Raw genomic sequence first — 22,196 nt, forward strand, 5'->3', positions numbered from 1 at the left:
TTTCTACATTACCATTGGACTGGGAATGATACAGTGCACAATGGGAATGTGTCACCCCATTTACAGTGAGTGACTATTCCTTCTCAAGGTCATCTGCACCCCATTGTCTGTTAGAAGCCTGGAAGAAAATCCCTCTTCCCTCAAAACCTCCAGATGGAACCATATGATTCATGTGGTGGCCTGACTCGTAGCTTGGACTTTTCGAGAAAACTTTGCATTAACTGGTCCCACAAATTCAAATGCCACCTCCTCCCAGGCCCCTTAAAAAACTAATTAACAGCCAGGGGCTCTCTCCTAACCTTCACAATCCAATCACTATCCCTGAAAGCTTCAAGAATCCTCACAGTGTGTTCCACATCCTTTTCAAGCCCAGGACACCAGTAGTCGTGGCACAAAGCCCCTTGGGCGTCTTCACCCCAAGATTTGCCAACTCAACCAATCATTCACAAACTCCTCAGGGGGCATCATCCTCGAGCACCCAAGGGCCATTCCACCCTCTACGCATATCTCATTCATGACCCTCCTGAAATCTTCTTACATCTGCAGCCTGTGGTAAGCCTGTATCACCTACAAGGCAACCACCACCCGGTCGGCCGCCTACCTTCCGGAGAAACCTAACACTTCAGTGGTACACACTCCTCTAGGAGCCAGAACATTTCTAGGCTGGAAACTAAACTTTCCCCACAGGAAAAAGAACAGGAAACAGTTTTCCTCCTGCTATGCCCCAACATACAGGAACACCATCCTGGTGGCGATCAGGGCCGCTTCTCTTGCATTTCTGAAAAGAACTGAAATCCCTGCCCTCCAGGCGATTCCTAGGTGTGACTTGGGTAGCTCTGCCACTAGTGCTGCCACCGTAGCAAATACCTGTTCATCCTCATTATCCTCACAAGTCCCATTCTGCCCCTAGGTCGACAAGATCCTATGCATGGCGTTTGCCGCCATGTTGTCCCCACTTGGCTTCTATTTTGGGGCCCCACGTGTATGTGACCCATCTGACCACCCTTTACTGGTGAACATGTACTTCACCGGTTTGCGGACACTTCGTAGCACAAATCTCAGTCCCCAGAAATATGTTTCAAACTTTGGTTTCCCCTACTAACACCATAGAGACATTCCTATAACGAATACCTCAACTCTGCTCCATTGAAACAGTGCGAGGAAAACAACCGTTTTATCCTCACAGCCTTGAACTAGAAACAACGCGCACGCAAGGACTGTGCCACTGGCATCCGTCTACAAAATAGTTTTGTACTCATCATCAAATCTGATCAACAATGGGGTTCCCAAAATGTCCTTTTTGATTTCAATAAAGTCTCTCTTAAACACCTTAGATCAGTCAAAAATCAAGGGTTTCTTTAAAAGATGTCCAGTATCATGTGTCTTATTAGAAAAGTATACAACACTTTTCCTATAATATTCCAACAACCCCAAAATGGCCATCACATCCTGTCTGGATACTGGATGCCTAAGATCTGTGATGGCCTGTTAACAAATTATCATTTGGTCGGATCTCATTACCGATGTGGACATGCCCCATATATTCCATGAAGGTTCACCTAAACTTCGATTTTTCCAACCTGACCCTCAAACCTGCATCCCCCAATGTGATTAACACTCTTCACAACAAAATGTATGCAGTCCCGTCTTTTACTGATTAAGTGATCAGTCTTAAACTATTTATATAAAATCTATTTATTTCCCATTGCAGGTTTATTGTGCAGGCATGCCGTCCGAAAGCCCAAAGGAATATGTTACATTGCCTAAAGGAGAAGCGGACAACTTCTCAGAAGTGTATGGCTACAGGTAAGACATCTTTCATTCCTGAGAGAATGTTCCAGAATAGACCTTATAAATATGGATGTAAACTGAATCCTCTTTGAATCAAAGTTACCACATACGTACTATTCTGCATGTTGCTGTTTTGCGCCCTCATCTGCATGGGGGCTGCCATTTCAGATTGTGCCACTGTAAGTGCATTCCAATGGAAAGGTCTCCATTTTGGCGAGCTGCAAATGTTCAGAAAAAGCATCTTTTGGAGTATGTGCTGTGATATAATCTTTTAAGGGTATGCCAGCCTCAAAGTGCATGTCTCATTCCATCTATTACAGAAGATGCAATGTGTAGGGCCAAGCACAGGGAAGCTCATTTGGTGTCCTGCAATCATACAAAACCGTATGCATCCCGGAGGATGTTCTACGAGTCGTGGGACAGTCCGTAGGGTGTGCCTTAGGACTTCAGCTACTCTAGGCAGATGATATAAGGCCTTAGGGCTGGAAGTTCCTCTGTGTTGTATCTGGTAGCAAAATGGCAACGTTCTAGGCCCCCCCCCCCCGGCCATGATATGATATGTTATTTATAACTTGCTTAATACCCAGAGGTTTCTAAGCGCGGACCCGGGCATCGAGGGGAGCATGTTGCCCCTGAGCTATCCTCCCGAGACTGAAACATGCTGGTTTTCACGACAGATCTGGCATCAGCTTTATGGATGGTAGGCGTATTTTGGATGACATTAGATATTTATATTCTGTTCATTTGACCGAGCCTCAAACGAAACCCATTCAGGTGTACCCTTTCCCCTTTTAGAGGGAGAATGTTAATCTATTTCTCGGTCTTCTTTCAAAATTGAGTTTTAATTCACCTCTGTCCAATTCATTCCAGTTCTGCACCACAGCTATGTTATTTGAATCCAGGTATATGTTAAGATGCGGTTTACATAGTTACTGTATGCTTTTACAGGGGAAATAGTGCAACAGAATATTGTAAAGGAGCATTTGAGTTTGTGGCGGTTTTAGTGAGGAAAGGATGGGACTGGTTTGGTGTCATCAGAAAGTACCCATAGATGTATAGTTTCCATGGTGTCAGTGTTTGGTGTGTACCATTGATGACATCATCAAGATGGCCGTCAACAAAGTTAATAAAATCTTCAATATCTCGCCAGATTTTAATTTAAATAAAAAGAAGGTGGTTTCTCAATTTCACAAACTGGCACTTCACCTTGTTTTCGGATTTGGTGGGCATCTGCCTGGGTTCCTAAGTGGCCATCATCAGTAGTGGCCAATATTGTAGTTCTTAAGCAGTATTTCATGAGCCACACTGTCTTTTAAATCTAATTTGATAAGAAGCAGTTCATTAGTTACTCTCTGCTAGAAGGGTAGGTTATTCCTCAGTACGGATCGTAAAACAAAGGCCCTTCCTATTTGGAAGGGTAAAGGATTTGGAGTTATGTTTGGAGCAGGCCAGGTCAAAAGTCCCCTCGAGAGAATTCTTGAAAAGTAAAATGTAGGCTGCACACAAGAGTGAATTAGTGAAGCGTTGAGGTCATCCTTAATGAGGTGAGGGTTTTAATATTGACCAAAAAAAGCTCATCCTTTGGTCTGGCTAAGGGTTTAGGGCGATTGGACCCTTAGGATGTCAAGAGGAAAAGGTACAGACAGGAGGTTCTAAGGGACTAATTGGTTCAAGGGTGGTCCAGCAGGACATTCAATTATCCACATGGGTATTACCCAAGTTGACCAAAATAAATTGTTTGAATGAAAGATTCGATCGAATATGATCATTACGATCAAATCTCCCATTCAAAAGGGCATTATAGTGAGCAAGGGGGTCGTGGGTTGCGGGGGTGTCACCCACACCCTTGTTCACAATAATGTCAGCGGGGGTTGTGGGGGTGTCCCCCGCACCCGACCGCTTAAAGGTTTTGTTTAAAAAGGGACCTTGCGGCGTGGGATCCGACCAGCGTTTGAGGGAAAGATCTTATGCTGCAGGGGTGCAGGAGGAGTGTGGAGGCGGAGGGAAAAACAGTAAGTAGGGGAAGGGAGTGGAAGGTTGGAAGCATGGCATGATTTGGTTTGTTTGGCCAAAGTGAAAACAGATTTGCAGTGAAGTTGACTACGGTTAATTCCGCCGCAAATGTTTACACTGTGATCAAACAACCCAAATGCATCCACATGCAGGCATAGGCATTAACCACAGTGCTCGCTCAGACATGAGGAAGGTCACTGCAGGGACAAGTCTTTTGGATTAGTAGCCATAGTCTCAATGTTGTGCGTGGTCCATCACCACTACTCATCACCTCCTTCATGGTCTTTACTCATTGGCCAAGCTGTTGCCCAAACTTATACCACCTCAAGGTGCAGATAGTCTCAACACAAGACCATTGTCACACCATCGCCCCTTTGTTTACTGGTCCACGGTCGGGGCTGAGGCCCAACTGCACAACACAAGAGGTTGCCAACAGTGCATATCTCCAGGGCTGTCATTTCAGCATGTGTGGCCTCCATTGCCTATCACAAGACACCATTCATCTGACCGTGTCAGGTCCTCACTCTAATATCAGAAATGTGCATTGGGCCAACTAATCCAATAACACCCTCCTACTTCTCAGTTGATGACCCGAGTAAGCAAAGCCCCCATATTTCGTCCTTGGGGATATCTGCTATCTGCCGTAATGTTTGCATTTCTACAGTGAACATCTACAGTTTTGGATGACTTAACATTCTAAGTTTGAGGAATTTTATGTCCAAGGAACATACGTAAATACCTAGCTAAACAGCATTCAGCCTCACTGCTTTTTGAGCTAATTTAAATACCCACAGTGCATTGCGCAGTGGCTCTAAACTAGAGCTGAACTTGCAGTGATGGCTCCGGAGTGGCGCTGTGGCACACGTGGCAGCTGAAATGGCATATTCTACTTTCACATTTCAGGTTCAAGGTCTTATTTTCATGCCTTTATAAACCCACCATAACGTTGATCTGTTTGCTTTGCATACCACAATAGCCCAATGACAAGGCTGTCAGAGGTGGGTGAATGGGGTAAAGGACAGGTGAATGTTCGGTGTTTGTGGGAAAGTGTCGGTGAAGGTGGATGCAGGGAGTTCAGAATGGAGGAGGGGGGAGGAGGTGATGCTGAATCGGTTGAGGATAGGTCATGTGGGGCTGAATGACTGTCTATTTCGAATAGGGAAGCGTGAATCAAGGGACTGTGCGGTGTGTGGGGTGCCTGAAACGGTGGGACATTTTTTGATTAGGTGTGAAAGACATGTTGCAGAGAGAGAATTGATGAGGGTTCGGTTGACTGCGTTGGGTGTGGCTGAGCTGAGTGGGAGGACTATACTGAGAGGTGATGGGGAGAGAGGCAGGAGGAGGAGTAGTGTGATGTTGGATTTTGTGAGGCAGACGGGGAGGTGGGAGGAGTTGTGAGCTTAAATGGAGCCAAATAATAATTAGTGGGTACGGTGCACATCATCCTATAGGATGGGGAAGCGCCTGCGTGGGTCCGCCCACGCCTCCGATAATTAAGAAGAAGAAGAAGGCTGTCAGAATGTACTACACAGTGATGAACATTTATGCAGTTGTCTGCATCATTGAAAGCTGTGTATGATGGTTTGATGGAGACCAAAACAATTTTCTGGAACAAGCATGCTTTTGACCTAGTTATCATGCCCACAATGCATTGCTCTATGGTCCTAAACTTAATGTGAACTTCCAGTGATGGCTCTGGGTAGTGCTGCGGCATTTGTGACTTAACTGCAATGGTTTTTTCTACAGCCACAATATAGCAAACTGTATCCTGTATGTCATTTCCTCCCGTCCCTCATCACATCATATAAGCCTGGTCTGTGGCTCATTGGATTAATGCATCCATTACAGGTGCCTGTGTTTGACCTCATGGTCACAGGTTCGAATCCCAGCAGATCCACTCAGCCCTTCATCCTTCAGAGGTCAATAAAATGAGTACCACTGAGTTGGCTAACAATACACATCTGTTATCTGTCAGTAACGCCCTCTGGGAGGTGTACGTGCGCTCTACAAATACACGTTATCTTAACATTAGGTTTTGTTCCACAGAGTGGAGAAAACAAAGTTTACTCGCAATTTGCCCATATTAATTTTGCTAATTAATTATTTATTTGCATCTATTCATTTATTTAACGAAGTAGGCATGTGCCTAGAAGAGCAACACTAATAGAAAAAGAGCATTTGGATGGCTGTGGGAGTGCCAGTACTTTGTCACTTTTCACAAGTCCACGATAAACTTCCAGAATACCCACTACTGAGTTAAGAAGGGGGGTGGATGGAACAGAAAACAGGGGCCACACTGTGCAAACACATTAAATACATCTCATATCATACAAATGCCATATCATATCATTTTTTTTAAATTCATATATTTATATTTATTAACAATATAAAAAACCGTATAACAATCAAAAACAATACACCAAATACAAATTTCATATATAATGAGAAATCCATAAGCAGATTGGAGAGAAAAAAGAAAAAAAAAAAAAAAAAAAGGATAGAGAGAGGGGTGGAAATCCCACCTTAAAATAGATCATTAAATCTACTCCAATTTTTTTCATAAAGACTCAATTTGCATTTCAATTTATAAATCATTTTTTCAATTCTCGACAATTTATGCATTTCATCTGTCCATTCTTCCATTGAAGGAGAAACTCGGCTTTTCCAGCCCCGAAGAATCAATCGGTTCGCGACAATTGCCCCCCTAAAAAGAATTTTTTTATGGGCTGAGCAAAGATCATCAATCTCAGAGTCATCTCCTAGTATCATTGTTTTGAAGTCCAAATTTGGATCTCCTCCAAAAACCTGAGAACAAGCCTCACAGACTTCAGACCAGAAGCCAGAAACTCTTACACAACTCCATAACATATGTTCCATAGATCCAACAGCATTCATACATCCCCAACACTCATCAGTATCAACCATCCCTCCTCTTTGCAGTTTTTCAGGACACCAATAAACACGGTTAAGTATTTTGATCTGTCTCGTCCGTTCACCCAGGTTCAGAGAACACAATGATACATTTCTACAAATATTTCGCCAACAATCAGGTGTAATCTCGGAGCCAATCCTCATACTCCAAGCATTCCGTAGCGTATCCTTACCACCATAATTCAATACAATCATCCTGTACACCCTGCTCGCTAAGCCACCAATCTTGTTCTCAGTAGTTGCAAGAAAAACATCCAAGTTCACAGTATTAGTCCAATCAATGTCTCCCACACATCTCTTCAAACGTCTGTATGCCGAATCAGTCATATCCCAGAAATTCCACCTCTCTCTTAACTCATTAGTGGTCATCCATCGGCCATTTCTCTCCAGATCACCAATCTGTTTAATGCCAACCAGAAACCAATCTGGCCAAAAAATTGTTCTAGTGTTCTCGCTGATCTTAGGATTCAATCAAATAGAAGACCTTAAGCATCTGAAAGCATCTTTGTCCAGAAGTGACAACAAATCGTTCCACGCAATGCGCAAAGATGTCGTAACCAATGAACTGCATACATGAACTTTAGTATTAGTAGACAATAGAGCCTCCCGTCCTAGAGGACCAAAGGCATTACATTCCGCCAGAGCCCACTGATCTGGTTCGGGACACAAAAAGGGGATGAAAGCATTTAATGTGCAGTGTGTACATTCTAGCCACTGTATACCGAAATGCAGTCTAGTCTTGGAGGTAGCTGAGGGGTACAGTGTGGGCAGCAATTCCTCAGGACCCCCTCCAGGGAGTGGAGATGGTCACTGTTGGAATTACCCTATTTCATCTGGAAAGGGAGTCCCCACGACAGGGAAACGGGAGGGCGAATGAGTGCAATAATGGGCCTTCCACCAGGTGCTCCAAGTAGTGTAATAAGAACAGAATTGGGGGGTAACCAATCTAGGCGGTAGAGGCCCACTCTAGATTCTTAATTTACTTTTTTTTTAAACATTTGGGTTTTTCCACTAACATTAATCTGAATGCAGGGGTATATGAAATGGCTGTTTGCCAGGATATCCATAAGTATAATTGGTAAAATGCAGGTGGATGACTTGGTTTGGAGAGATATTTTAGGGCACTAAGCATTCTCAAAAAGGAATTTAAAACTAAGGCTGTAAAAACGGGAGGGAGTTGGACACGTAAAGCATGGATAAATTGCCCTCACTAGTGACGTACACGAACAATCGCGTATATCCACAAAATCTAGAGGAAATTTGGAGTTAGATCTAAAGATGGCAGGAGACTATATATATTGCCCTCGAATAAACCTATAATGTGGCGAAGTGGAAATCGAACGGCATGTGAAATGGGGAAGGAGGAAGATCGGACTCGTTTACTATTGATATGGCCTGTTCTTTTTTAGCTCTTTGCCGGTTTTGGCTCAGGCCTCATTTTATAATAAAGGCAATAAGGACCTGCGCGTTTATATATAGTTTGTTTGAGAGTGTTAGTGCGGCCCCTTCCCTATGTTTTTTTCTTAATATATAATCAATTGAGTTGTGTTGCAATGCTATTTTGGATGTAGTACATCTTTTAACAATTGGTGCTTTATTTATGTTTTATGTGTATTGTAATGCAGATAGCCGGATAAAGATATTAAACTATAATGAGTGTAAGAGGAAGGCAGCTTCGGCTGGTCCAGGGCCAGTAAGGTGGAGGGCAATTGGGGCATATAGAGTACGAGTGAGCGAGCAGCAGGAGGATACAGAATTCAAATACGTAACGATTTTTTATGTGCAGTCACCCCGCGTGGCTAACAGGCCATTAAATTAGCAATGCTGACCACTCTTGGCCCACGTTTGGGATCGTCCTTCATCCATTATCTGTGGATGACAAAAGGGATATGTTGCTATGTATCGCCGCAAGCAAATTAAAAACGAACTGCTGGCTAGCTGTTCAATATTTCTTCATATTTGTTTTAAGTTATACGGGTCAATATTAACATCACCTTTGTAATGTGTAAGAATCACGACCCGGACCAGGTGGTTAATTGCTGAATTCAGGCTTTATTCATAAAATTCAACCAAAAGAAACTATAGTCAATTTAGTCCTTGAGAGTTACTTCACTTCTCAGGCAGCATTCCAGGGTCGTAACTTAGCCCTCCTAAGCCTCCTTGGTGTCCGGATAGGCCCAGCAGTCGTTCTTTCTCTCCTCGTCCTCTCTGTATGACCAGAAAAAGCAACAACACAGAGTTGATCAGTTCCCGGGATTTTATATGCTGTGAGTGACTTGTTTCCCCTCCAATTGGAACCTTCCCTGTCTGTCGTGCTTCCCATTGGCTGATCCTGCCTTATCCCACCTCCTTTAAAGGCTGCCGTCTGCTTCCGTATCACCTGATTCTCCCGCTTGCCAGGGAAGACCCATCCACAGTCCTGTCCGTCACGTGAGGCCCCCCCTCTGGATGACCTCGGCGCTCCTCCTCCCTCCTTCCATGTGGGCCAACGCATCCTTGCTCCTGCAGAGCGGCCTGCCTCGCCTAGCAAGCCATCTCTCCCTCCGTGTCTTTTCCGGCGGCGAGAGGAGCTCGCCGGGGTGCGCAGGTCTTGGCTACGCAGCTGCCCCGTCTCTCGCGGGCTCGCCATCTCCAGCCCTGATCCTGGGCTACAACCTCCGACGCCGGCCTCGGTGCACACAGGTAAGGATTGGTGGGATGGGTGTGTATTTTTTCCCCTCGCGGCCAACTTCCACGACCCCAGGGTCTCCCATTTCCCCTTCCCCGACAGGTCCCACCTCAATCTCCCCACCACAAACCCTGGCCGATTGGGCAAGGGAGCATTCCTGGACATATAGTCGGCCACCAGTTTGAATCCAGTCGGCTTGTGTATGGTAAGGAAATTGAACGGTTGCAGAGATAGGAACCATCGAAGGACACGCTGGTTGGTATCCTTATGCATTTCCCCTTCCCCGACGGGTCCCACCTAACATAATGTCACATCAGTGATATACATTTAAGCAGACAATAGTAAAATATAATGTCTATGTATGCATATACTTAAAATGTGTATATATTTAGATTAACATTAACTTTGTAATGTCACATCATTAGTATCTTTAAATAGATGGATGTGATTTCACCAAATTTACTTCACCTAAAGGTGAAATCTTCTAATTACTTTTTCTTCTCATTGTTTTTTAATTACGTGTGGTAGACCCCCCAGGCCCCAGTCCAGTTCCCCCTACCTTATCCTATCCCCTTACCCCACCCGCATCTATGTTTTAAAATGTACACACTTATCCAACCAAATTCGAAGAAAAAAGAAATTGAAGATTTCTCATTAGGTGAAATTGTATTCGGTGAAATGTAGGTATCCCTTTTTAAATGCACACGAATAAAATATATCTGTGCATCCATATCTTGTTTCTATGTGTGTGTCCTACTAAACAGGTGCTAAAAGGTAACATCATATCATATTTTACAGGCTGAAAAATCCCTACGTGTGTCCATTCAATGGAAGCCGAAATCTTGAATGCGAATGCAAAAATGATTACCTCGCCGCCGGATATACGATGTTCAGCAAAATAAGGCTTGATGTCATCTCAATGCAAATCAAAAGTAGGTTTACCGATTATGTTCAATCAAGAGGCTTTGATGCATTTTTGGGTGTGGCCCTCAAACCGTAAAAGAGAATAATTTGGAAAATACTGTCAGCTTCATAACTTGATTGACTGTAAATGTAACTATATGTGGGACTTCGATAGCCCACATTTAGCTGGGTACCAACAATGCTATATACCTTTACAGCACCCCACACATTGAATGAACTCCAAGGTCTATCTTCTAGTTCCTTTCTATATCTTCCCAATACATGGAACACACTTTCAAAGAATATCACAATCCTTGAGTTCAGACTGTACACTAAAAGTACACTAAAAGTACCTTCTCAAACTTATGGGACAAGCACCGTTTTTCGAGCATACAGCACTTGTTACATGATTAATGATGGGGTGGGATTCTAAGCTGAGAGCTGTTTTGATGGACTAATTGCACCTCCCATCACCCTCTTGCATGGGGTGGTTGCACTGGTGAGCAATCTCTGGTTTTGTTCTATAACTGGTGTTGAGCTTAGCAATGTGCTGGACTACTTGTGATTGCTGAGTTTTCTGCTTTCTTACAGATACCTTGTGCATTTGTTTTTATCAACAAATGGTAATAAAAAGATTTTTTATAGAAACTTTTGTTATCATTAAAATGTATCTAAGAACCTAGAAACTGTGTGGGTGGCACCAAGATACCGTTAAGGACAGCTCTCCGAGCTAGGGGTAAAAACCCTTTGCCATAGTGGTGAAATGGGCAGACAATCCTTTCCCGCTGCCATTCCGCTTGCTGTACAGAATTCTGATTTTGGGCCATTTCGGCCTTGCAGATTCAGCCAATCTAAGAAGCCAAAACAAATCTGTACACAGATGAGGTGTTGCTGTTTCAGATAATCAGAACATTGGAATGTTCCTCGTGTCTTGATTGGCCAGAATGCTTTGCCCAAAGTGTTGACAATATGCCATTTAAATAAGAGATAAACAGACATGCCAGAACATCGACATGTTCATGTATGTTAATGGTTCTCCAAACTCTTCAGGATCAGAGGCTGCCATGTATAGCAATGTACACCAGCAGTCTGTGCTGCCCATGGTCTGTCCTCGATCCATACTGTCAGTAGTCAACGATGTCCAGAATCATAGGCCGACTGTGGTTAGCCATGGACTTTGTCTGTGGTTGACCATGGTGAATTCCAAGCCATAGTTTGTCCATGAACTTAAAGACGGGGTGAAAAAGAGACGCTTGGAATTCAGCCATGCCTGAAGGCGTAGGGGCACTCTGCTACCATTGAACATTGTGGTAAAGATTCTATTCCAGTCACGTACCAGTTCAGGTCAGAGGGGCCATGTGCACATTGAAGAGGATTGCTGGACCTCTTGAAGGCCGATCATGGCGACTGGGGACCAGAATGAGGACTGCGCCACTTGTTGGGTTCTGTTACTAAGAAAACCTACGAGCCTGTTGAGAGGGGTCATTGTGATTCTGATGTGACGTGGATGGTTTCGAGCGATCGATTGTATGGAAGGCCACTGAGAGACTAAGTAGGTTCAAGGTGCATACCTGCACGTGGACTCTGCTGTGAGGTACTCTCCTCAGGCACCCCTGAGGGTGTCTTTTCTCCTGTGAGGTGGCAGGCACTGGTCTCATAGTCACTCCTGTTCAATAAAATCTAAAAAAACTGTGAGCTAGCTGCTAATTAAACACTCCGGAAACACATGGAAGGTCAGAGACAGGCTTAACATTTTGCAAGGTAACTGGATCCGCTGAGGACTATGAAGATTTGAAGATCACATGCGGGGATGTGGGTAGGCAATGAATGGGTGAGATGCTGAGGAGGTCAGTAATTGATATATGATATGATAGTTTATTTATATAGCGCCTATACAGAATGTGTTTCAAAGTGCTTCACGGCAAGGGAGGGAACAAGGGAAAATACAATGACATTCTTACAGGCCATGAACAACAAGAATGTGAAAATAACTATCGTACTTGGCCTGACGACATTTCAGATAGTGCAAGAGCTAAGACACAGATAAGGAAGGAAATGGGAAACGGACAGGCGACTACCGTACTAGGCCTGACAACATTTCTGGTAGAGCCGGCGATTAACAAGAGGAGGGGGGAGGAGAAATGGGGGAGAGGAACAAAACAAGCGACTATCGTACTAGGCCTGATGACATTTCAGATAGTGCTGGAAGAGGTGCGGGGGACAAGTAAAGGGAGGGGGGAAACAACATTTGTTTCCATCATACTAGGTCCATGGACAATTCTGATAGAGTAAGTGCATAGAAAAAAGTAAAGGAGGGCGGGAAGAGAGAGGGAGAAGGGAAAGGAGGGACAAGAACAGAGCAGCCAATTCTGGCAACTCTTGAATGGCAGACTTGGGAGCCTGAAAAGAAGGCCTTGAAGGAATTTCAGTCCTCTGCAACATCTGGGATAGAAGATGGTCTTGGGTTTCCATGCGTATTTACACTTTGTCATGCATGAAACCGTAAATGCGTCTCGCCATGCCTGCACATGGCAGGCGGCATTTACATGGATTCTTGTGGATTGGCCATCTTTGAGAACGTGCAAAAAAGCTGGTGAATTCCATGCGAATCCACACAAGGCTCCACCCTCATCAAGATCGGATGTGGGCAGAGATGAGGTCAGCTTTGTAGGATGAACTGGATGTAAGTGACATGTTCGAAATGTGTGATCCATGTCCCTGCTCTGCCATAGACAAACATGAAAATTACACAATTCAAAGGGGGGGATCTGGGAGTCTCTACCAGCACGAACATGGCCCATTGACCCGTTCTTGGGTGGATGGCCCCTGGGAGAGTCTCAACCAAGTCTTTAGCTCCCTGTCCCTTTCACAGAGAAGAATTATCCCTGCATATCAGTCTTTGTCCTGCAAAGGGGCAGTCCAGCACTGAAATGCTAGGCAATTCTTCCCTGAACAGAGTACCAACAGCAACCCCATACACGTGTTTCAGCCTTGTTGGGCATCATCAGTGAGGTGGAGCTGTGCCTTTCTGAGAACAGTGAGCAACGGGTCCACGTCTGGATTACCCTGGTAACTTAGGGCGAGACCCAAAGATACTTAATATGCAAATCAAAGGGGGGTCTGGGAGTCTCTACCAGCACGACCATGGCCCATTGAACCGTTCTTGGGTGGATGGTCCCTGGGAGAGTCTCAACCAAGTCTTTAGCTCATGGTCCCTTTCACAGAGAAGAATTATCCCTGCATATCAGTTTTTGTCCTGCAAAGGGGCAGTCCAGCACTGAAATGCTAGGCAATTCTTCTCTGAACAGAGTACCAACAGCAACCCCATACACGTGTTTCAGCCTTGTTGGGCATCATCAGTGAGGTGGAGCTGTGCCTTTCTGAGAACAGTGAGCAACGGGTCCACGTCTGGATTACCCTGGTAACTTAGGGCGAGACCCAAAGATACTTAATATGCAAATCAAAGGGGGGGTCTGGGAGTCTCTACCAGCACGGCCATGGCCCATTGAACCGTTCTTGGGTGGATGGTCCCTGGGAGAGTCTCAACCAAGTCTTTAGCTCACGGTCCCTTTCACAGAGAAGAATTATCCCTGCATATCAGTTTTTGTCCTGCAAAGGGGCAGTCCAGCACTGAAATGCTAGGCAATTCTTCTCTGAACAGAGTACTAACAGCAACCCCATACACGTGTTTCAGCCTTGTTGGGCATCATCAGTGAGGTGGAGCTGTGCCTCTCTGAGAATTACGCAGTTCGTATAAAAGCATGCACAAAAAGCCCAAAAATGCCTTTTACGAATCAGCACCTGCAAAATGACCGCTAACGAATTGCTGTCTCTAGGCACCCTTTTTCTCAGCCGTGCGCCCTCCCTCTTTCTACCCCACCAGCTCACTGTACATGCGTCACGCCCACGCGGTCACGCTGCATGCTCACCTGCGTCATTTACGTCACCAACGCACTGAGGAAAAAGCCTGCCAGGTCCACCGCATCGCCCACCCCCTCCTCTTACAGTTGATAAAATGATGTCAATTCAGTGGAATAATAGGAGTTCCTGTTCTCCACTCCTAAAGCGAGTCCATATTTATGAGTGTGCCTTTTAAGTGTACTAAAGGCGAACTATTTTGCAGACCTAATGCTCTGATTGGAATCTTTTTTCCTTAGCTACAGACCTCCTGTTTGCACACACTCTGTACGGAAAAGCAGTGCCCTTTGCCACCGCCGGTGACTGCTACAGTGCTGCAAAGTGTCCTCAGGTACCGCATTTTATTTCTCGCATATGTCCTGTTTTTTTTTTATTTGTTGCCACAAAACGCCCAGCTTGAAAATGTACCTTAAAATGAAAATAGTGTAGTCTCTTTTAGACCATAGACTGGCTCTCCTAAATTGCACAGCTCACACATGAATTTGCACTAAAAGATCCTGCATTATTTATTTATGTTATTGCACATCCGTGCATTGCGCTGCTTACTCATGGAAAGTGTCATTTTTTTTGTTTTGTCTATATGGTAGTGCGCTCAGCCGAGACTCTTGCTTTCGAGTGCAACTAGGGAGAAATGGCATAAGAGGGACACAAAGTGTGTAGGTGTTTTTTTTTTTTACCCACCCACTGACTGCCCATGGGCATGCTAATCCCCATGGCCATTCCCACACAGTTCCTGCCCGTCCCCGCCCAAAGCATCTCCTTGTGGAACTCTTTGATCTAGCTTTATCAAGCCTTAGCATCAACCTTTGTGACTGAAGTGCCTGCCAGTGGTTTTTTTCAAACCAGCTGTCTGAGTGCAAATTGCTTAATTGGAGCTGTCAGTGCGCTACTGCTGTAATAAAAATGGCTTAACCAGATCTGCCTTCAGCCACTCGATGTATAAGCACCATGCGTGTCCTTCACAGATGTCCTGTTAAAAACAAGCATTGGGAAAGCCAACAGTTTTGGCATGTGTATAAGTATTAGGCATTTGCCCGGCACTGCAATTATATGCCCAGGCACGTGCACCATTTCCCAGCTGCTACCATCGATGGCCAGTTAATACCACTAAGGCAGTGCCTCGCAAATGTCTTTCCCGTGCCTACACAAAAGCCCAAACTGTTGGCATTACCAATGTTTGTTGCAAATGTCACTGCTGCGGTGCAATGCGGGAGGACTCTGTGGCCATTCCTTTACAGGACGCACATGTGATGCAAAAGGACCTCACAGCCATAGCTATTAATTGCCATCACGGTCATGCATGATGCTGCAAATGGGCTCCTGGGGAAATCTTATCATAGGTCTATGGTTGCCACCACCTGTGGGAAATGGAAAACTGCTCATGACATCAGTGAAACCAAGAGCAGGTGCGCTGGCTGCGGATCATGCGCAACGCAGATTTCCATATGTGTTACATGACACGGTGATGGGCTTTAACTGTTTTGATCAATAAGCCATACCTCAGTTTCTTTTAGGCTGTCATGCCCATGTTTTTCAATACTTGCCAAATGTTGTCGTTCTTTTTCAGGGGCGGTTCAGCATTAATCTTTCGGGGACCGGGCTTAGAATTTCTAACGAAGCCAGATGGGTTGCTCAGGGAAATTACGCAACCGTCAAAGTACACAGGTCGCAAGTAAGTAATGGCGGATCTGCTCAACAGTCAATGCCCAGCTCGCTTTCCGCAAGATATCGCACATGTCATCCATATATGTTTAGGCCAGACTGATTTGGGTTAAGAGTGCATTTGAGGAGCCAGATGTTTGAGCATGTCCAACAACAACAAACCAATTTGAATATGCTTTCCCTCATTCTTTCACGCATCTTCAACACCAGACCTTCTTAAAACTGACAGGATGTTATACAAGTTTATGCAAAAAGGACGAGCATACTCGTCCTTGGCACTTAAGGGGTTAAGGGAATCTACTAATAGATAACTTGTTTCAGTTCTTAAGCCTTCACCTCACTCTCATGCGTAATGCTTATCGCGTAGTCTACTATGGAAAGATAGATGTTGTCATACATGTCCAACTGGCCGAGTACCTCCAGATGCTTCCTCGTGCATTACAGAATCATTAACAAAAGTGGTCCACATATGTGCACTCCGTATGAACCTACCAGTCTGTCTGGAAAACATATCTGCTTTAAGTTATGGGGCATGGTGTCTGGAAGAAATCTTGCTTATTACTGCACTAAGTTCCACAAGAACATTGACGTTGTTCAGTGAATTCTCCATAGAAAGTTACTGTTCACGCGCAAAGTTACGGCGCGCGCCCTCTGTTATCTAGAACTTATTGAGGTTACAGCATGAAGGTTATCTCACATCTAGCTTATCTACATAGAATGTGCGTGAGATGTAAGCAATGTTTGCAAAGATCAAGTAACTTGAAAATCTAAAAATGAGGGATTTAATATAATCCATCACTATAACAACAATTTTTAAAATAATGTGTATGCCTTTTTTCATGCTCCGATTGATCTCCCCTAAACTTTGATCTTTATGTTTGCAGGATGGCACCAAAATCTATGGAAAATGTGGGGGATACTGCGGAAAGTGCATTCCCCTTACAAGTGTTGGCTTGCAGGTTCAGATACAGTGAAATCAGGGACAGAACTGAAGAAAGAGATCGGAAAACCCACACTGGAACCGGGAAATCACCTCTCAGTATTGTTCTGGCTTATTTCAGGATGTCATTAATTATCTAACTAGAAATTATATTGCGCGGACATGTTCAGCATTTAGAAAACATTGATTCAATGAATTTCAGTTGGTAAGCAATTGTACCTGGGACGCTTCATAAAACCTTTACACAACTGCATTTCGGTTTACTTGATGCCAGCGATAGCCATTCGTGTTGATCCCAATGTTCGCGATCATGCGTCCTGTGCTGTAAAGTTCTGATATATTAGTTTGTGTTCTGGATATAGTGTCTTCTCAACTCCTAACCAATTTAAAATAATTGCTTTGTCTGTTTATTGAACCATTGTCTTTAATCCTTCGTATCAACATTTGAAATCTAGACAGAGAGAGAATCCCTTCTGATATGTGATTAATAATCTTGTTTTTGTATCTCAAATGTTCAGTTGTTTGTGGTGTTTCGAGCAGAATACTAAGTGTCCACCACATGCACCACATTGTGCAGTAAACAGTCATGAAACAAACTCCACCTCATGATATAGAATTTACCATAGAGATTCGAAAGTGACATCCTACTGTCAAGGTTTCCATCAAGTGAAACCTTGATTTTTAAAAGTTCTACCTCTAGAAAGTGTTGCATATGCAACTGTTTACTGTACAATATGCATGTTCACACACAAACCTCAGCCTATTTTTGTTGTGTATGTAAATAGATGTATGTGTTTCGATCTGTATCTACTTCAAAGCGTTGATAGAACTATGCATTGGAAACATGTGCTATTTGAAAGTGGACTTCAAATGCACTGAGTCAGCAATCTATATTGTCCATAGGAAGTCTTATTTATTTTTATGGGGTTATTAAAAAAGCATTCAATGTCAATGGTGCTGTAAGGGATACCTGTATTATCTGCAAGAGCCTCGCTGTTTGCAATTCTTCAAAGGCCACAGGGCAAGGAAATTGAGTGGCAAAGATGTGAGGGCACAGAACATTCTAGGATGGCGAGATATTCTGTGAGAATACTTAAACGAATCGCATTTCATTCGCTTGCATTGCCAGGTCATGTTTGCGTAGCATTCCCTCTGCTGATTGCCAAATTAAAGGGCATCCCAAAATAGAAACATTATTTCACAGCTATGGGAAATGTTCTTATACATTGTCCATGTAGCTCTGCTTTATGTTAACACCTTTTTGTATTAACGACTGTCTCATTTTGCTTTATATGAGGATGATAAATTATTCAAGCCTGAAAGCCACCTGAAAACATAACAGCAACCAAAACATATGCAGGCATGCCTTGCTGCTCTTTCCGCAATGCCTCCATCTTGCACTTATTTTTCCATTTTTAGTTGTGACCCTCAGTTGGTGTCCTTGAGCGCTCTCCCACAACTAGAAGCCAAGAGCGCTAGGTTTTTGCCCGACAGTCCACAGGCCTAGGTGTGGGAGGAAATAGAGATGACTGTCTTCCAAACCCGGAATTAGAACATGTCAATATCACTTGTGGTAAAATAATAGCACTTTTCTAAGGTATATATATATATGTCCAAAGGACATTGGAAGGTTCAGCTAAGCCATGCTCTTAATTAGTGATCAATACATTTAATAAAAAGCCATCTTAGGTTTTCTCTCATTCGATTCTTAGTGTTCTCATTTAGTGTTGTTGAGGATCCCCAATTAATTGTGCGCTAGCCCAACGCACAGAACGAGACACTTTCCTATCCCAGGAGCGAGTTTATTGTTGTGTTTAACATTATCACACTTGGTAATACTGGGGCTAACCGAATTCCCCCAATTTTTGTAAAGAAAAAGGGAAAATCTTCACGGATATATATTATATCCTGGGTGCTATAGATGGCATTCCTTTTTCCAAGCTTCCTCCCTGACAAATGGGTTCCCGGGGCTTATCATGACATTGACAGTACCGCACAGTTTATTTCAAAACCAAAATGGCATCCAACCTCTGACTGTATAGAAGTGAGCAACGTGTTTCTCATATGGCAGCTGTTCCATAAACATTTACATTAAGAGTTGCTTATGGATTGTCATTTCATTGTACCCTGTTTAATACCTGCAATTTACTGCTGAAGATGAGATTCAATATCAGTGATTGGCTAATGAAATAGGTGAAGAATATTCCTTGATGTCTGTATCAGAAAAAAAGGTATTTTGCACTATGTGCCTTCAAAAAGCTGTAAACATTGATAAGCAGTTAATTACAATATGTTTAGAAAATGTTTACGCTGGAAGTTCTATTCTTGTAATTTATAAAGTATTTATGAAACACAAATGCTCAAGCCGCCGATCACATTTTTATCTGTGTTTTAATGTATATGCAATAAAATACTGAAGCCACTGGTGGACCTACGGAACTTTGCATAATGTCTTGATTTCTCATTCTTGGAAAGAGTTCATGACTACATAAGTGTTGCCTATGCTCATTTTAAAAAGAAAATGTTAGAAAGGATCAAAGAGTCCAGATATCCAAGTGACAAATTATCAGCACTAACACGCTCCCATCGCGTAGCCTGTACAATCCACAGAGGACAAGTGGAGTGGGTAAAGAAAGTAAAGTTTTACAATTTATAATCCCATATGCTGGGATATCCAAGTTCCAGATTATCAACCCTAACACTCTCCTATTTAGCCTGTATAAATCCCAAAAGACAAATAGAGTGGGTAAAGAAAGTAAAGTTTACATTTTACATTCAGAGGTGCTGTAATATTCAACGTACCATTTATGAGCTCTGAGGCTCTTCCATTTAACCTGTAAAATTAACAGAGCATACATGAGTGGGTAAAGAAAGTAAAGTTTACAATTTACAATCCCAGATGCTGTAATATCCAAATCCCAGATTATAAACTCTAACACTCGCCTACTTAGCCTGTATGAATCACAAAAGATGAAAAGAGTGGGTAAAGAAATTAAAGTTTACAATTTAAATTCCGAGATGCTGTAATATCCAAGATACCAATTATGAGCTCTAGCACTCTACCATTTAACCTGTACAATTCACAGAAGACAATTGAATTGGGTAAAGAAAGTAAAGTTTGCAATCCCAGATGCTGTAATATTCAAATCATAAATTATCAGTCTTAACACTCTTTCAATTAGCCTGTACAATTCACAGAAGACGAATGGAGTGGGTAAAGAAAGTAAAGTTTACAATGTACTATCCCAGATGCTGTAATATCCAAGGTACCAATTATGAGCTCCAACACTCCTCCACTTAGCCTATATAATTCAAAGAAGACTAATGAAGTGGGTAAAAGTAAGTAAGGTTTACAGTTTACAATCCCAGGTGCTGAAATATCCAAGTCACAAATTATCAGCTCTAACATCCTTTCACTTCCATGTTTAACTGATGGAAGACGAATGGTTTGGATAAAGGAAGCAAAGTTTATAATGTCCAATCCCAGGTTCTGTAAGATCCAACTTTAAAATGATCAGCTCTAACACTCTTCCACTTACCCTGTATAACTCAAAGAAGTCTAATGGAGTGGGCAAAGTACGCACATTTTACAGTTTACAATTCCAGATGGTGTAATATCCAGGTCAAAACGTATATGTGTTAACACTCTCCCACTTACTCTGTATAACTTAATGAAGGCTAATGGAGTGGGTAAAGTATGTAAAGTTTACAGTTTACAATTCCAGATAGTGTAATATCCAGGTCAAAACGTATATGTGTTAACACTCTCCCACTTAGCAGGTATAACTCCCAGGGGAAGAATGTAGTGGATAAAAAAAGTTTACAATTTACAATCCCAGATGTTGTGCTATCAACTGGGCTGCACCCCGTGCGCAAACAAACAGTATCTGGCTCATTCTCAATGCAGGATCTGCCTAACCAGTCAAAAGGTGTCATGCAAAGCAAAGCAAGGTGGTATAGTGCCTCGTACACACGCAGCGCCCCCTAGCGACCCTCGATGCTCACAGCGGAAAACAGGAGGCAACAGCCCGCTTCGCCCGCTTGCTCTGCTCAGTGCACCTCCCAGGGCCATGCAGTATGTAGGGTGATGGTGCTTATAGCACATAGGGGGTCAGCCCTCTGACACCATCAGCTTGCTCTGCCATGGTATTTCATGAATGTGCCATCAAAATCACAATATTATTAGTTCACCCTCTTCTAAAGGTCTTTCACCTTCATGTTGGCCTCATCTGGGGTATAAATGCTGACTGACCTGACAGCATAAAGAGGGGGAAACAGTCACAGGCACTCTCTCTCTACACTATTATAAAGTTGAGAAAAACAGTCTCCCCAGATCATGTTACCTACAATATGCCCTGAAATGGGGTTTGTGGGTCACTGTAAGCAAAGTGATTCTCTTGGTGTTCAAAAAGTTAAGACATCTTCGCTCAAGCTAGGTCGGTCAAAAAGGGACTCCATCTCACAAAACAGGGGGTTGCCCCTCTGGCAGAATCATACTAAACATGCATTGGAAAAGCAAATAGTGTTGGCTTATGTGTAGGCATGGGATAGGCATTTGCCAGGCAGTGCCATAGTGGTATTAACTGGCCATAAGATTCAACAGCTGGAAAATAATGCAAGTGCATGGGGATAGGATGGCCGAGTCTATACAGAACTCAACACAGTAGGATTGACCAAAGCCTCTTTTTTACCAGGGCGTGAGTGCTTGTAAATCTAGTGGCTGCAGTCACACTTGATTAAGATTTTATTTTTACACCAGTAGCACATTTACACTTAAAAAAAACTGCTTTGAAAAAACAGTTACAGGTCATGTACAGCACACAGTTTGATGTTACTGTTTGATAGAGCTAGCTCAAAAAAGATTCCAGGAAGATATGTTTTAGGCGGCGAGGGGCAGGTAGTTGGTGGCAATGGCCATATGGATTGCCATGGGCAGTCAATGGGTGGGTAAATATCTGAACATTACCTACAAACTCTGTGCCCCTCTTCATATTTCAGCTCTCTCCTATCTGTATTCCAACGCAATAGTTTTGGCTTCTATGTGGCACTTAAGCGCCACCTCAAATAGCAACATTAAAAAGGCTTGCTTAACATATCGCTGTCGCTGTGAGTCACCTGGATTGTCTGATAAACTTCAGAAATAGATATGCTCACTCCTTTCAACTGAACTTCAACACATGCAACAAAAGAGGGAGTCAGTCATCAGTTTCAACTTCTACAATGTAGAAAGCACGTCCTCTCAGCACCAAGAATGCAGGGTAGCCTGCAAGAATTATGTGCCTATTAAAATGGCATCATAACAACTTGTCTCCTCAACAAGTGTTCCTTTTCCAGGCAAGGACTGATGAAATCTAGCCACCAGAGGCATTT

At 43.3% G+C, this 22,196-nt stretch overlaps 1 protein-coding gene across 1 annotated transcript in view; it reads left to right on the top strand.

Annotated features, from left to right (window-relative positions):
• Positions 1-19,265, top strand: part of ADAMTS20 (ADAM metallopeptidase with thrombospondin type 1 motif 20) — a 779,002-nt gene extending 759,737 nt beyond the window's left edge. Inside the window, exons 35-39 of the mRNA XM_069628019.1 lie at positions 1,712-1,806; positions 10,202-10,335; positions 14,464-14,555; positions 15,792-15,896; positions 16,771-19,265. Coding sequence (XP_069484120.1) covers positions 1,712-1,806; positions 10,202-10,335; positions 14,464-14,555; positions 15,792-15,896; positions 16,771-16,860 — 516 coding nt within the window. The 3' untranslated portion in view covers positions 16,861-19,265. The remainder of the gene's footprint in view (positions 1-1,711; positions 1,807-10,201; positions 10,336-14,463; positions 14,556-15,791; positions 15,897-16,770) is intronic.
• Positions 19,266-22,196: the final 2,931 nt, after the last annotated feature.

This window comes from Ambystoma mexicanum, chromosome 12 (assembly GCF_040938575.1).
Source record: "Ambystoma mexicanum isolate Mex_15411 chromosome 12, UKY_AmexF1_1, whole genome shotgun sequence".
NCBI lineage: Eukaryota > Metazoa > Chordata > Amphibia > Caudata > Ambystomatidae > Ambystoma > Ambystoma mexicanum.